Source organism: Camelus ferus, chromosome 8 (assembly GCF_009834535.1).
Source record: "Camelus ferus isolate YT-003-E chromosome 8, BCGSAC_Cfer_1.0, whole genome shotgun sequence".
Lineage (NCBI taxonomy): Eukaryota > Metazoa > Chordata > Mammalia > Artiodactyla > Camelidae > Camelus > Camelus ferus.
In genome coordinates, this window is record NC_045703.1 from 47,848,181 (window position 1) to 47,865,392 (window position 17,212).

A 17,212-nucleotide genomic window follows, 5' to 3' on the forward strand; every position below is an offset into this window, starting at 1 on the left:
TGGCAAACCATCAATTAAATGTTTCAACATCTAGTCCCTGGCTCCTGACTAGATTCTGTTGAAGGCTGTTCCAGTGACCAGTTGTGTGAACTTAGTCAACTTGTCAAGCCTCTTGAGTTCTCATCACTTTGTAGGAGGGGAGGAAAAAAGAAAGCTCTGGACTTTTTTGTTTGTTTGTTTTTAATCTCACAGAGTTGGTGAATTTCAGAAATATTTTAAATAAGAAAATAATATTTGTATTTTAGGTGTATGTGTGTGTTTAGGAGAGATTTTAAATGTTAGACTCTACTGAGGCTTCAAACAATATTTATTTGGGGACTGAAAATAGATTATTTTTACTTTCCACCTCTGCTTAGTGCTATGGTCTGAGTATTTGTGACCCCTCAAAATTCATATGTTGAAATCCTAACCCACAAAGATGATAGTATTGGTTGGTGGGCCTTTGAGAGGTGCTTAGATCGTGAGGGTGGAGCCCTCCTGACTGAGATTAGCACCCTTATAAAAGAGGTCCCAGAGAGCTCCCTTGCACCTTCCTTCAGGTGAGGACAGTGGGAAATCCTAGCCATGAGCCAGGAAGGGGGCCCTCAGCTCAGCACAGAGCTCAGCTCCGCTGGCACCTTGATCTTGGAAGTCCCAGCTTCCAGAACCGTGAGCAATAAATTTCTGTCGTTTATAAGCCTGCAGCAGCCTGAGCATGCTAAGACACTTGGTCTTAAGGTAACATTTGGATTTTTGTAAAGAGTACAAGAAAATGTTTAATTTCAAGTGAAACTGTGTTTTTACTAAAACTGTAGAAAGCAAAGTGCCTGATACATCCTAGACAGTTGTTAAATAATTATTAAATTGTTCTAGTCTTCAAATTTAAGGATGAAAAAATAGAGATTCTCTGTCAATCAAATTATAAAATTCTTTATATTTGAATCATGTTTTTTTTAATTATCAGAGAACTGATTCTAAAAAACCATAAAACTGTGCTGCAGAAAACGAGTAATATTGAGATATGTGATCAAGCCGAGATAACAAGGACTAACTAGATCTATCATTTGAAGTTACTGGGAAATTTATTCACACATTCAGCAGCTATTAATTGAACACGTTGTTTGCCAGCCACTGACCTAGGCCCTATAAATACAGCAATGAACGAAAAGCTCCCCTGTTTTCCTGGAGCATACATTCTAGAGGGAGAGACAGTTAAGTAATAAATTAATATATACGAGGTCAGGGGAGATAATTGCCTTGAAGAAGAATAAAGCAGTATTCTAAATGGTATAATGATAGTATAAATTGGAGAGTGGGTAATTACTGGGTGGGGTTGCTGCTGTTTTACAAGGAGGCAGGGAAAGTCTCCCTGAATAGGGGATGTATGAACAGAGAAGTGGGACAGGGAGGATGGCTGGGGGAACTGTGTTCCAGGGCAAGGGAACATCGAGTGCTGAGGCCCTGTACTAGGAGCCTGTTGGGTGTGTTTGAAGATGGGCAGGTCAAGGTGGGGGAGAGGCCGTGCCGTGGGCAGGGGGAGTGCCATCACTGAATCAACTTGGGAATCACTTGGGACCCGAGGTCAGAGAAGTGGCACATTGGTGTTTCACCTGTGGAAATGCTCTGAGAGTCCAGATGAGGAATTTGGGAGTTACTCTAAGAGGGATGGAAAGGCATTACAAAGTTTTGAGCAGGAGACGAACGTGGTTTGAGTCAGTTACTGCAAAGATTGCTCTCACTACTATAGGGAGAATTGGCTATACTAGGGCAATTGCGAAATTGAGAGTTAAAGCTAAAAAACAATGCAACTTTCTTTTTTTCCTTTTAAATAATAGGTTGAAAATGAAGCTACCCACCTAGGAAGGTCATTCAAGTAATAGCTCTAACAGATCTACTCTGATAAGTAAGGATAATATTGCTTTGTAATTATTAGCATAGTAACTATTCATACAGAAATAATCCAGTAGACAACAGTCAACCTTACTTATGTATTTGGTGACCCTTGCTTTGTAGCAGATGAAATAAGAAGCACACCCGCCTCCTTTACCACCCACAAATTACAACAAATTGTTGACTTTCGTGTCCTAAAACATAAGGACATTTTGCCATTTTATTGTAAAGAAAGAATGACATTGTAGGTATTTCTGTCAAGCTTTTAGGAACTGTACAGTGCTTTAAATTCGCAGCATCATGTGTTCCCCTTAAATGTTCGTGGTTGGAACACATCTCACTTTATACAGTATTTACAAAACTTTTTGGCAGTGAGACTCACGGGACGGTGATCTCAAAGCTTCGCACATTCTACGTTTTATAGGCTACACAGCAATTTCTTTCAGAATTTAGGGGCAGCCATCTGTATTTTCCTGGGCGGAAGTTAGGAAATGTTTTTGCTTTGGAAAACAAGAGAAAAGTTAAGATTGCACGTGAGGCTAACAAAATATCATTCGATTTGCTTGATATTTTTTGCCAAGATTTTTTTGTCTTGAGGGCTGACCTTAGTGCATTATTCCACACCCCTAGCTTTTGCAAACCACCAATCATTTCCTAAAGGACCTTAACAGATGAAGCATTGAATTCTCTGCAGTCAAAAGTTGCCTCCCACCTGGGAGAAAAACAGCTCTGTAATTGAATCCCAGCATAAGCATTGTCATTCCTCCTGCCTGCCCCTCTGGTGCTACAGCAAATTAAAAGATCTGTAAGGCTCAGCCTGCCTTCCAGCTGCCAGCCCCTGGTAGACAGGAGGGAGCCAGAAGGGACCAGGTGGAGCAGTTTTGAGTTGCACTAAGCACATAGCACAAGGAGGTTGGCTGTAACTTCCCAATGAATATTTATACCAGCCCCATTTCTCATCTTGCTCTTTGGCATGGATCAGAGTGCTGAGCTCCGGCTGACTTCAAGGGCCCTGCATTGTGTTTGGACCTGCTCTGTAAAGTATTACGTCAGATGAGAAATGGGCCCCAGGTTCCTATCACTAAGATGGCTGGTTGACTTTTTTTTTTTTTAATGGAGACTATCATGTTATGGGGTCATCAGGATGGGGCAGTGGGGGAGTTCCCTGACGTCTCCTGGCACTGCTGTCCTGTGGATCACACATCCTCAACCCCTGCTTCCTGCGGAGTGGAGCTTTAATTGCTTATGTGAAGAGCCACACAGCACTCTGGCTGGGATATCGGTATATTATTGCATTTTCTTCATCGCTTTCTTAGAGGTTTTATTTTTCTTTGCTAAGGTCAGGCACTTATCACAGGGCTCCCTCCTCATATTTCACATTCTGATCCCCCGTGGCAGGTGCTAACTTCCTTGCGTTCAAAGTGAATGGGTTGAGTAACCTCATAAAGATACAGAATGTCTTGGCACAGAAAGGAAGAGAGTACATAACGCCAGTCTGTGGAAGACGCGCGGTGTTATTTAGAGAGCCTTGTAAACCTGAGAAGATATTTGGAAAACCATCTACACACACGCCCATTAACTTTTTCTACGTAGTAGACCGTAGACTTAGATTCGTGTTCCTGATTTCTGATCTATAGCGTTATCTAATAAAGCACACGCCTCTTGTGTATTTCAGCATCAGATTTGCTTGAGAAATCGTTTTGTCATTGTTTCTTTGGATGATATAGAGTAAACTTTAGACCAGTGAACTTCTTATGGACTTTTTTTTTTTCCTGGGGTAGGGGGAGGTAATTAGGTTTATTTAATTTTTTTGTTTGTTTATTTGTTTTAAACAGAGGTACTGGGGATTGAACCCAGGACCTCGTGCATGCTAAGTAGCAGCTCTACAACTGAGCTATACCCTCCCCCTTCTTGTGGATTGTTGATTCTAAAATTACATTCTAAGTCAATCTCAAAAAAATTAAATTACCTTCTTAGATAATTAAATGTAAATCATTAGAAAGAGGGCTACGATCATGAGAATTCAGCCTAAGTCCTCTAAGCAAAAGCCATACCAGAATAGCCTCAGAGGTTTTTCTGTGACAGCAATACCAGAAAGAAGGAACAAAGGCATGCATTATACTTAGTACTTACGGACATCAACAACATGTCTCAAAGGCTCTTGATATATTTATGAGGCAAAGATAGAAAAATAGAGACTGAATGATAATACTACCATTTGCTCAACGACCATTTCCCAGTGATACAGCTCTAGAGGTATAACTCTAGAGCCCTCTGCAAGACCTGTCCTTGACATTGGCCTGGGCCACATGTTTACTGTGATTTGGCGATGAGTGCACGCCAAGGAAGCTTATGGGTGTCACGGCACAGGGAAAGAAAACATTGAACGGCAGAATCAGAATCTAAGAGGACACGCTGAAACAATGGGCTCAGTCTGACAAGAGAGCATTTAAGGAGGACACATGAAAAGCTGTTCACTGAGGTTCCAAATACCAGCTGCCTGTGTTGTGGCTGAGAGAAAACCGAGCTCTAAAGCATCACAGGGGATAAATCACAGGGGTTTGGTTGGCTGGGTTTCAGCGTATGTTTATACTGTCAAGTGTCTGATAGCAAAGCTAGTATCCTCTTCAGGCTACACCGATGGGTCCAGTGTTAACAGTTGTAATATTTCTGCCGTATTTTGTATCTATAAAGGCTCTGAGTCAGGACATCCCTCTCTGATATTTGAACCATGTCAATGGGTTAATTTCTTCTAGGACCAAAGTTGCATAGAAAGCATGTATAAAAGACTTACTAATAATAAGAGTGAACTGAAATGAAATGGGCTCTCTTAGAATGATTTTCTTAATACTGCAGATTTTCAAACAGACAAATCAGGCATTTATCGACAGTATTGTAGAAGTGACTATAGTAAGAACTAACACTTAAGATACACTGTGTGCCAAATTCTGTGCAATTTGTGTGTGCTCTTAATTCACTCAGTAACCCTCCAGTGGGTATCATTACCTGCATTTTTGAGCCTAACGCCCAGTGACTGGTGAATGGGTAGAGATGAAGTTTAAACCCCAGGTTTCAGCCTGTGGTACAGGCCCTTAACGCTGCACTCACAGCCTTGCACGTAGAATGGTATTTTTGCATTCGAGGACTTTGAACATCCCTCGAGACTCCGAAATTCCATCATTTTCATAAAGAACCTTCTTTATTTGGTACATTATGCTAATGCTTTCCTTTCTTAAATTCATTCTAGCATTGAAGAATGCTCATTCATTCACCCAGTAAAATGTTTGATCCTTATTAGTAGAGTTTTTCCCTTAGAAAAAGAGTCTGTATATTTCTTGGTATAATTAATGGCAGTAGATGTTTTGATTGTGGCCTTATGGCTTTATTCTTCTGCTTGCTGGAGGGGAATAATTTCCTGCCTCATTAACCTTGGTTTGTAACTGATCTAGCAGAAACTTGAGTCCTTTATTATTCAAATAATGCTTGGAGAATTCATTGGGGTTTTTTCTCCTTGTTTTCGATGTAGGTTGGGGGTACTTTGGAAGCCTAAATTTAGAGAAATGCTTTACAGATCCATTTAAAAAATATTTACTAACATTTCTTGGGTGGGGAGACTGTTTTATCTGAATAATCTGTTAGACTCATAGTGAGGGGAGGGCCAGAGCTGCAGGACTGGAGCTTAAGGAAGCCCTGGAAAGGAAGGACTATAAAAGTGTCCAGAGAACAGTGTGTCCAGGGCTTTAATTGCTGTTTCTGCAAGGCCTGAGGTCACTCTGGCAGGCAGGTCACTTGCACTGCAAGCATTCAGGCTGGCCTCAGGGACAGGCATGAGGTCACTGGCCAATTGCAAGAACAGTTCCCATTATCCACGGCCCATTTCCCTGATCCTTATTGTCAGGGGTCCTCTGCCTACATTACCTTTTCTCTGTAGCAGAGCCCAGTTCTGACGAGGTCTGGTGGAATGGGTTACTGAGGGCCTTCTTCTGGGACTCTCTGTTCACCTCATCAGTGACATAGGCACCGTGGGGCAGAGAGCATCTCCATCTCCTAGCCTAACTGCCAGGGGAGAAACTGGCTCAGGGCTGCAGCAGGGACAAGGGTTTCTTGGCTCCTGATACGGAATGGGTGGGTTTAAGATGGCCTGCCGTTGCTACCTGATGTGCTTCTCCCAGAGAATGGGAATTGGTACCTGGAGTGACATGCCCACGACTTTCACCTGATCTAAGCTGACCAAGTCTCTTTATTGTGTTTTTTTCTTCCACAGTGGTTTTCTGTATCCATGCAGAGCATCTTCCTCCTCACCCCTTGCACCTGCTCACACACACGCACACGCACCTCACTCACCTGGGAGATCTAATGCTGCGCATGCAGCTATGAAACTTTCCACACACATTCACATCAGAGACCTAATCCTCACTCCCTCCACCTGTCGCCTTGCTCTCCCACTCACCTCCCCGCTCTTGGAAGATATTCTGTGGATTCCTAGAAGTGTCCCTAGAACATGATGGATACTCAAGCAGTGTTTGCTGAACCAGAGTACACTTGACTCCAAGTAACTCAAATCAGTTCATCAGCATTTGCCATTTGTCCCATCCCTATTTTATTGTTCATCCTTAGCGCTCGCTAAGTACCCTGCACAATTCTGAATGTAGAGGAAAAAAACAATGAACAAAATGAGAAAATAACCCTTGCCCTAATTGGAGCCTGTACTCCAGTTATTTAAGTAGAATCTGATTTTGTTATTCTTATTTTCTAGCCAAGGAGAATGAAATGGTTTATATTACATAGAAAAGGAGCTATGAGCAAAGAAAATACCTGAACTGTTGCCCTTAAACACATTCTGATGGTCAAAATGGAAACTGGCTAGTTAAGGTAGACTATGAAAGCGTGGGACATAGAGCCATGCATACATACTGTCCAACTTACGTAAAGAGAAAAGCTGGCATGAGGGTGAATGCCTTTGAATGTCTAGGATGCTTTTGGATTTCTTGAGTCATGAAGAATTGATGGAATCTCACCCTGTAAATAAACAGGCTCTGACTCACTACCAGGCTCAGTGTAGAAGGAATCATGGTTTCTGAGTTACTGTAGACTCTAAAATGACAGATATAGAGTGAGCTCTTCCTTGGGATTGAAGAGGATACTTAAGTCTGCTAGAAATAAATTCTGCCTATGCTACAGAAGAATTACAGACAAAAAACAAGCAAACAGCTTCCTGTGACCTGAAAGTCTTCTCTCTTTTCTTTTTAATGAGTTTTTGTGCTTATAGATAAGTTCATTTTTGTATTGTCCAAATAGAGGCTAGTATTCACATGGCCTAATGACATAAGGACTACTTTAAAAAAGGGGGTTGAAAATGGTATCTTGGAAGGAAAAAAGTGGTCCCCTTTAAACAAGGTAATGTAGTTTTGCCAGAGTAGAAGCTTACATTGAGTTTAGTAATTTTTGAAAACAATTCAAAATGTTTTATTGCAGGGTTATTCATTCCTGACTGTGATTTCCCAGGGTGAAAAAATTAGTCACTTTAAAAAATGGGTAATATGCAGTGTGTGACAGAAGGAACCTCGGCTCTGGCATCAAATAGACATGAGTTCAAATTCTTGGGGCTGCTATTTCATACCCACGTGGTCTGGGACATGCTGTATATCTTCTTTAAGCATCAGTTTTCTCACCTATAGAGTATGGAAAATAATTTGCATATCAGTGTGTGGTAGAGATTAACAGAGAGAATATATTTGAAGTACCAAGCATATGTACTCAGTAAAAACTGGTATCTTTTCATCATTTTCTGGTGTTGAACTCTAAGGTAAAGTTTATATTTTATATATTATATTTATATAAACTAGATTTAAAAAAGAATCTGAAGTTTAAGAATCAATTTAAAAACATACAAAATAAAGTATAGAAATATTCTTGCTGTATAGTTTGTAGCAATAATGCATGTCTGTTCTCTAAAGGCCCTGTGAATTGTAATATGAATTGTAACAAGTATCAACTCACTAAAATAAATTCAAGCAAAGGGGACTTAACCATCAGATAATTGCATTTTGGTTCTCTGGAAACTGGAATGTAAGTTACCAAGGCTATTTTTGTTTCGTTTCACAAGAGCAACATATTCTTGCTCCTCTGTGGTGCGGGCTCCTTCCTTTCATTTCTGACTGATTTTCTTTGCTTCCTCATCTTGCACGTAGTTTAGTTACCTTGCCGCTTCAGTAATACCACCAACCAGATGCTTCCCCCAGGACCCCACCTTTGAAATCATCAAAACCCAGCTAAGAACTTCTGAGAAAATTTCCCAGACTCTAAGTTCACACTGATTTCTGTCTGTTTCACCCAGCCTTAATGTACTTTATTTTCAGTGCACAGGATCTGCTAGAAAGCAGATCATAAACTCCATGAGGGTAGGGCCATGGTTTTCCCAGTCAGCGATCCTAACACCTGTGACAGTGTTTTGCATGTAATAAGCAATCATCCGTTTGTTCAGTTCAGTTGAAACATTTTATGTTGGGTGGGTTCAGTCGGAGAAAATAAAATCACCAGCTTTCATTGTTTACTGTAATTAAGCCTGTTACCAGGAGCGTGCTATAGATAATACTTTTGGGGGGTCCTACCAGTCTCCTTTATGTCTTTTTTATCTGGTTGCTATAAATGTTTCCTTTATTCCAAGAATTTGACTGTAATATGCCTAAGGCTTAGTTTTCTTTTTCTCATTTATTGTGTTTCAGGGCTCTATGAGTTGATGCTTTTCATCAAATTTGGAAAAAATTTTGGCCATTATTTATTTCAAAATTATTTTGTCTCATTCCCTTTCTTGCTTTCTGATAATATTCCCCAGGTTACTTATACTTGATTCAGTATTTTCCTCCATTTTTTGGTCTTTCTGCTTCAGTTTGGATAATTTCTATTGGCCCAACTTCAGGTTTACTGATTTTGGGGGTCAGTGTCCACTCTAAGAATGTTTTTATTTAATGTATTATAATTTTCATTCTAGAATTTCTATTTGGTTCATTTTTCGAGTTTTATTTTTCTATGTACAATATAGAACAAGTATTATATAAATATAATATTTTCATGTCATATGCATAATTATATGTGTTATGTGAAAATATAAAATGTATATAGAACATGCATATCTGGCATATATGACTATATTTATGTATGTGGCATACTTATGTGTATATACCTTGTGTGTGTATCTTTTCCTATAAATTATTTCATATATACAGTAGTTTTAAAATCCTTGTCTGCTAATTCCAAAACTCAAGTCATATACAGGTCTGCTTCTATTTACTGTATTTTCTCTCCACTGTGGGTCATATTTTCCTGCTGCTTTTTATGACTCAGGAAGTCATTCTGAACATTATATACAAAAACTCAGTAGAGACAGAGCATGGTATTTGTTTTATTTCCCAAAGAGTCCTTTGCTCCAGCTGGCAGTGAAAGAGAGCATTCAGAGTCGTCTTGGAGTTGAGCTGAGCTGGAGTGGGACCGGGAATAGCCCGACTTCCAACTTTCTGAGCAGCCAGTTTTGGGAGTTCGGTGTTTGAATTAGAGAGGCATTGACTGGAATTTCAGATATTTTTGGTTCATGTTTTTACTTACTATTGGCAAGGCCCTTTCACTTGTAATTTTGGTAAATTCATTCATTAGCTCTGGTAGGGTTTTTTTTTTTTTATGGATTTCTCTAAATTTTTTACATAAACAATTATGTTATCTGTTAATTAACAATTTTTCTCCCTAAGCTTCACCCCTTTTATGTATTTGTTTTTGTCTTCTTGCACTGGCTAAGAGTGCCATTAAAATGTTGCATTGAAGTGGGAAAACCAGATTTCCTTGCCTTAGTTCTGATCTTAGAAATAATTAAGTGTTTCATCGTTAAGTAAGATGTAGAATGTAGATTTCTTAAGAATGGTTTTTATCACATGGGAGGAACATGCTTCTTTTCCTAGTTTGCTAAGAGTTGCATCATGAATGGGTAATGGATATTGTCAAATGCTTTTTACACCCATTGAAAGCATATTGTTAATATATTGAATTACGTTTATTGATTTTCAAGTGTTAATTCAACCTTGAATTTTTGGGATAAGACACACCTGGGCATCATGTATTACCTTTTTATTGCTGGATTTTATTTAATAATATTTTAAATTATTTTTTCATCTATGTTCATGAGAAGTAGAGATCCATAATTTTCTTGGAATTGCCTTTGGCAGGTTTTGGATCAGGGTAATTCTGGTCTCATGCAATGGAGTGAAAAATGTTACCTCACTTTCTTTTTTTTCTGGAAGAATTTATAAAAGATTGTTACTAGTTTTCCTTAGATGTTTGTGGCATTCACTGATGAAACCGTATGGCCATGGAGGGTTTTTTTGTGTGTGTGTTTAGTTATGAATTCAATGTCTTTAATTGATATAGGACAGTTTTTATAAGTTTTTATAGTTTGTGTCTTTCAAGAAAATCTGGTTTTATCTAAATTATTAAATTATTTGGCATAATGTTTTATAGTATTCCCTTATTTAATATCTTTGGTATCTCTAATGATCATTTTTGGAATTTTTAAATCATCTTTACTCATAGATTTTCTGTGTCAGTAATTTCTGCCTTTACTGTTTCCTTCCTTCTACTTACTTTTGGTTCAGTTGCTTTTCTTTCTCTAGTTTCTTAAGGTGGCAACTTAGATCACAGATTTTAAACTCTTTTCCTTTTCTTGTATAACCATTTAAAGATATAAATTTGTCACTAACAATTGCTTTATTTGTATACCAAATATTTTGATTTGATTTTTTCCTAAGATTTTATTTTTTAGAGCAGTTTCACATTTATAACAAAATTGAGAGGAAGGTGCAGAGAGTTTCCACCTACCCCCTGCCCCGCACATGCACAAGCTCCCTCAGTACCAGCCGCACTCACATGAATGGTGCATTTGTTACCAAGGACGAACCCACGTTGACCCATCATAATACCCTGGAGTCCATCGTTTACCTTAGGGTTAACTCTTGTGTTGTATATTCTGTGGGTTTGGACAAATGTATAATGACATATATCTCTCCTTACAGTATCATACAGAGTACTTTCACTGTCCTAAAAATTCTCCATGCTCTGTCTATTCATCTCTCCCCCATTGCCCTCCAGCATCCCTCCTTTGTGGCGATGTTGTCATGTATTTTCCTTCTATACGATATTATACGTTGTGCAGTTGGCTGTCTTTCAAGAATTAAGAGAAAAATAAGATAATCTTTTCTATTTACCTATAAATTTATCTTTCTGTTACTCTTCCTTCCTGTAAATCTGAGTTTTTATCTGGTTATTACAAGTAACAAATTATGAGGCTTAACTTCCATGGAGTGTTACTTATTAATTTTTGATGGACTGGCACGTTCATGTGGTCAACCAAAAAGGCTTAGCTGTAAGTTTCAATTCCTATTACTGTGAGATCACATACATGCTCAGTAGAATGATGTATGTAGTTTATTAAGAAATCATTGCTGAAATTTCAGTTTTCTCCCTGCTTCTTCCTGCTCTAACAGGTCTATGGAAATGCAGGACCTAGCAAGTCCTCATCCTCTGGTTGGAGGTGGTGATACTCCGGGTAGCTCCAAACTGGAGAAAACTAATCTCAGCAGCACATCAGTCACCACAAATGGGACAGGAGGTAAGTGTACAACCCTGAAGACACCTAGAATCACATTTCAGTGTTTGCTGTAATTTCACACATTAGGGAGCTACTAATAAGTAAATATTTCATTAGCAATAACGTAAGTCAGTGTTACCCCCAAGTAATAGATAGTTAATGGATTGTTTATTGTACTGTTGATTTTCTTGAAATTTTTGCTCCTCTTCTATACTTGAAAACATTGAGAAAGAATAGATAGCCCTGAGCAACATTTTGAATCTTAAGCAAGGCTTTCTTTTTGTATTTGCCCTAGTAAATATTTTTAAAAATGTAGAAAATATGGCCAAAGGATTTACACTTTGATCTTTAAAAAAAAAAAAAAGAAGGAAAAGAAATTATACTAGCTTTGGGTTTTGTTTTGAATTGTAAGAGAAAGGCTCCCCTCAATTGTTTTTTAAAATGGTTTTTTTTAAAAAATGTTTTTGGGAATAGAAAAATGAATGACCTTATCTGCTGCATTTTCTTTTCAAAGAGAGAAATACCTAACATGAATTTAAAATAGGAGTTGAAATTTTTCCCAGATACCTTTTCATTTGAGTAGCCCATGATTATGCCACAGCATATGGCAGTGGTGATAGCTATTTCAAATATTCTGCCCTGCTGTGTTTATAAAATGCATTCAATCTGTCAGAAAATATGATTCAATTTTTGCATCAGAATATGTATATTTAGAAAGCTTATACACAGACATGTGTATATAAGCTGCATTTTAAATTATTCACAATTTTGAAGTTTTGTAGATTGTTTTAGTCAATGAGTGAAAAATTATTTGAAAATTATTTTAATTTATAAGCTATTCCTATTATTAAAAATCAGCATTTGCCACATCATATTTTCTTTGAATTTTTCAATATTTACAAAACTGATACACCTCTTTCCACTTATTTCAGAATAACTGTGAAATCTGAAATTCTCTTTGTAAAGTTGTGTGGATTGCAACTTGCCTGTATTTAATAATGTTTTACACAAAACTCTTTGTAGATTAACATTTTCCCTGTTTATAGTGTTTATTTGTCTCTAAACATGCATCTATAATTTCAGCCAATTAATTGCAGGATTGCAAATTTTATAAGATTGTATGGTGATAATGTGGGGTAAGAACATTTATATTTAAACCTTAACTTGGATACAAATAATACGATTTTTAAAAGCCCCTTGCACTCTGGAATCAGACTTTGAAGTTTACTAATCAACACGTATATATATTTAACTGCACTAAAACAGACCTGATAAACTAAAATGTGAAAGTCATACCATGCAGTTGTAATTTTGGCAAAAGGGTCAGAAACCAGCACAAGCATTGAAGACTATTCTCGTACACCGAGTGGGCATTCAGACAATGAACCCTTATGCTGTTCCTGTTCTCAGGAGACAACATGACTGTTTTAAACACTGCAGACTGGTTGCTGAGTTGCAACACCCCCTCCTCCGCAACAAGTATGAGAGATGATGGTACACTGCATGTGTTTGGGTGTGTCGGTTTGCCCTTCTGATTTGCTCTCTTGCTATTTCTGTGTGCACTCCCTTCTCCGTGTTCAGTACTTGTAAAGAAAATGGAGACATGAACATGCCTTTATGTGTTTATTGATAACAGTTGACTATGTTTTTTTTAATCAACTAGTATTCTAATCTTAGATCAGTAGTATTCTTGGATTTTTCATAATATTGCACAAATAGGTACATCTATTATTTTTCTAATTACTTATTAGTTTATTAAGTGGTTAATTCAGCCCAATTGTCACATCAGTAAGAGCAGTAGAAGCAGATCGTGCCCGTATATACACACTCAATCTCCATAGCCTATGGCCTGCCATAATTTAAATTAAATGTGTAACGTGGCAAAAGGATCTTTCATATTTTACAGACTTTGATAAATAACCCAATTAAAATACTTAAAGTAACAGTAACATTTAAAAGCCCATCATTTAAAATAATTACTAGTGATGAAAGCTATACATTTAAAATTACAAAGTCTCTTAAAGTGTTTGAACTATAGGTATTAACCACATTCATATATTATATACATATAATATAAATAAACTTTCTTGTAAACCAGAAGTTAACATGCTATCAAAATTTAAATATTAAAACAAAACCACATAACACTACTGTGGAACCACCCAATTCTAGGATTAAAAAGAAGAGCTCAGGACCTATTAGAAAAGTGCATTACAAGCAAGCAGTTCAAATAGGCACAGACTGGCTGGACCTTGCGGTGTTTAGATTAAATTAGAATATATGATCGGCAAATGAAGAGTACTCCGTTGCCCATTTGTTAAATTTTATAGTTTTAGTTTCATTTTTTTCAACTCCATTCTTAAAATATACTTTTTCATACCTAAAAAATATGTTGCCAGAATTTTGTTCTTCCGAATTCTAACTCAAGGGTCTTTTTCTGTAAAAGGCCAAACAGGAACTATTTTAGGCTTTGTAGGCTGTGCTGCTTCTGTTTTATCTACGCTCAAAAGCAGCCATAGGCAATACATAAATGAATGAACGTGGTCAGGTGCCCTAAAATTTAAATTTCATGTAATTATCATATGTCACAAAATATTCTAATTTCTTTTCTTTTTTAAACATTTAAGATGTAAAAAACATTCTTAGTTCACTGGCTGTTGTTCTGTTCTGAAGTATTAATGTAATACAGGCAACTTTACAATAGTGGATATATAAAATCAGTATTTAGTCATTTACATCTAATCTCAAACAGAAACATTTTTCTAAGGGTTAAACATTAGTTTTTCCTGGTTTTTAGTATTAATGTTGTAAGTTGTGTGATCCTGTGGGAAAAACAAGGACTTCTGGGTCAGGAGGACCATAGTTCTGAAGCTTGGCACTGTATTTACTAGCTGTGTCATCTTAGACAAGTTACTTAACCTCTCTGAGCTGTAATTCCTTTCTATAAAAGGAGGCTGGCAAAAGCCTCTGGCAAGGCTTTTGTTTTAAATTATATAATGTATGTAAATTTCTTGGTAATATAAACCAATATATTTCTTCTTCCTTAATTAATAAATCAATAATAATTAAGCAACATTTTTTAAAGAAAAATATAAACATGCAGTATGTTAAAAGACTCTCCAGTGTTTGGTCAGATAAATTCTGCATTTAGAACATGTAAGCTGGCCATAGAGGCAAACTTTTAGGAACAAAATGTTAAGTATAGTTTTATTAATGAGATAGTCTCAGTGGCATAATGGTATGAAATATTTAATAAATTTTAATGACTCTTTATGCCATGTGTTTATAAGACAAACTAAGCATTTGGTGCACAGTGTTTCCCATTAAGAGTAAACTATTTTATTTATAATTCTGGGTTTCATTGTTGGAATTGGATCACTTTTTTAAATTATTGTAATAAAACAAAAAGCAAAAGCTGATTTAGTGGCTTTTCAAGATCTTTCCATTAATTTTGAGATTTCCAAAAAGATAATTTTAATAGTTTTTTACTAATACGAATGAGTTTATAATATTGCCTTAATATCTTACCATACTACCTTGGTGCTGTTTAAATATATTACATTATTCTTTAAAGTAACTTAAAACGTCTCGTCACCTTAATCCTAATTATAGAATTACATCTGCAGGTTTATTTTGGAACCTAGATTTTCCTTTAAATTTTTATCACTTGTAAAATTGTTAAAATGTAGAACTATCAATAAAAATAGAATAAATACAATCATACCTTAACATATAGATCAGTAGTCAACAGACATTTTCTGTGAAGGGTCAGATAGTAAATAGTTTCAGCGTTGCAGGCCATATGGTCCCTGTTGTAATGATTCATTTCTGCTTTCATTGCACAAAAGCAGCCATAGACAATATGTAAACAAATGAGCTTGATCATATTCAAATAAAACTTGATGTCTGGACCCTGAAATTTGAATTTCATAAAATTACCCTTTTTTGATGTTTTCCAACTATTAAAAACTGTAAGCCATTCTTAGCTCATGGGCTATACAGAAATGGGCCATGGGGAGACTTAACACTTGAGGTGTAGTTTGCTAACCACTGATACAAATTCATATATGCTACTTCATGTGTACACTTACTTCATGTATATGTACATATATGCATGTAAATGCACGGCAGTCAGGTGAAAAGTTACCTCCAGATATAGGAGTAAGATTCTGATTTTCCTAATGGTGTCAAGATACGTGATTAGCTATACTTTATATACAAAAATACTTAGATTTATTGGGAATGCTTAGGATAGGGTCTGAAAGTGAACTTTCATTTTCTCACTTAAAATGTATCAAGTTCCTATTATATGCCAGGCTCTGTGCTAAGAAATAGGAATCCAATGACCTATAGAACATGATACTGGCCATCAAGGGACCAAAAGTCTAGCAGAGGGAAACAGAAAAGAAAATAATGAGTACATAATGTGTTCAAGGTGGGTGCACAGCAGAGGGAGGGAATACTTGATTCTACATGGAGATTAAGAAAATACTTCAAAGAGAGCATTTGGGGGACCCAAGATCAGACATTCTGATCAGGTTTATGATATTCTCTATATTTGAAATCTATAGATCATGGAAAAGAATCTCCCAGAATTTTTAATGTGTAGATGATTGACTCACATGGAATGAATTTGCTTCTGAATAGTATGTGTTTGTGCAATAGAGCCTCCTACTGTTGTGGCTCTGTTCTTTTTAGATTTTCTGTTTGGCATGAAAGCCATAAATTAGAAGCTTCAAATTATTTTACAAAACTAAATACTGTCTGGATATTTAGAAATAAAAGACATTTGGTGTTCATAGGTTTTGGAGTGAAAAAATTGAGGTAGAGAAACATAAGTCAGGCTGTACCAATTATTAAAACTGGGTAGGCAATGCTTCTTTCTTCCCTGCTGTGTTATAAATTGGGTCCTTCTTCATCTAACTCCTCCTAAAATTCTTTGTAGAACCTAAGCTGTCAGACATGGCTATGTAAGATTTTGTGGTTCAGAAAGGCGTGTATTTGGAATTACATACGTAGTCTTTTAAGTGGACACCAGTTTAAACAGATTTCTAAAGACGAAATGTAATACGTAAATTACTTGGATTACCTTCTCTCTCAAGAGTTAAGCCCAATATTGCAACAAATGAACATGAACATTGGGTTATGATAACACAGACTTCCTCTAGAAACAATTAGTATACATTAATGTTGTACTTGAATTCTAAAGATAATCTGAAGAGACGAGGTTAAATTTGCTTTGGAAATATGTATATGAGGCTATAGGTGAAGGTTAGGATGTGAAGAGTGAAAATCAGGATTTAGTAGCCATAGCTGACACCTGACAATAATCACATTACAATCTTGCTTTAGTCTGTAGATATCAATTATTTTTAAAAGTTAAAAATAAAATCCAATTGTATCAATATAATAAAATTACTTTTCCGTTTTTTTTTTTAACTATTTGGCTTTATGAAAAAACACCTAAGTTGCAAGTGGATCACTAGTGTGGAGGGAGTCTGACTGTAATTGTTTCTTAAAGTAATGGTTTTGTACAAAGTGCTATATGTGTATAGTTATTTCATCCCATCTTTAGGGAGATAAATTACTTATTTTGAGCATATAGAAGAATAAAACCAAAAAACTCATTAGGCTAAGACATTAAGATATGATCACTGCTTTTGAAATCATGATGTTTATTTTGTAAGTTTGAATTTTGTTGAAAAATGTGAT

At 36.6% G+C, this 17,212-nt stretch overlaps 1 protein-coding gene across 10 annotated transcripts in view; it reads left to right on the forward strand.

The window, feature by feature from the left end:
- EYA4 (EYA transcriptional coactivator and phosphatase 4) overlaps nucleotides 1-17,212 on the forward strand; it is a 282,139-nt gene that overhangs the window by 200,732 nt on the left and 64,195 nt on the right. For 7 of the 10 annotated variants that reach the window (XM_032484950.1, XM_032484955.1, XM_032484954.1 and 4 more), the window contains exons 4-5: nucleotides 11,397-11,521; nucleotides 12,911-12,979. In XM_032484950.1, coding sequence (XP_032340841.1) covers nucleotides 11,397-11,521; nucleotides 12,911-12,979 — 194 coding nt within the window. The remainder of the gene's footprint in view (nucleotides 1-11,396; nucleotides 11,522-12,910; nucleotides 12,980-17,212) is intronic. The other 3 variants (XM_032484952.1, XM_032484959.1, XM_032484958.1) reach the window with 1 other exon arrangement.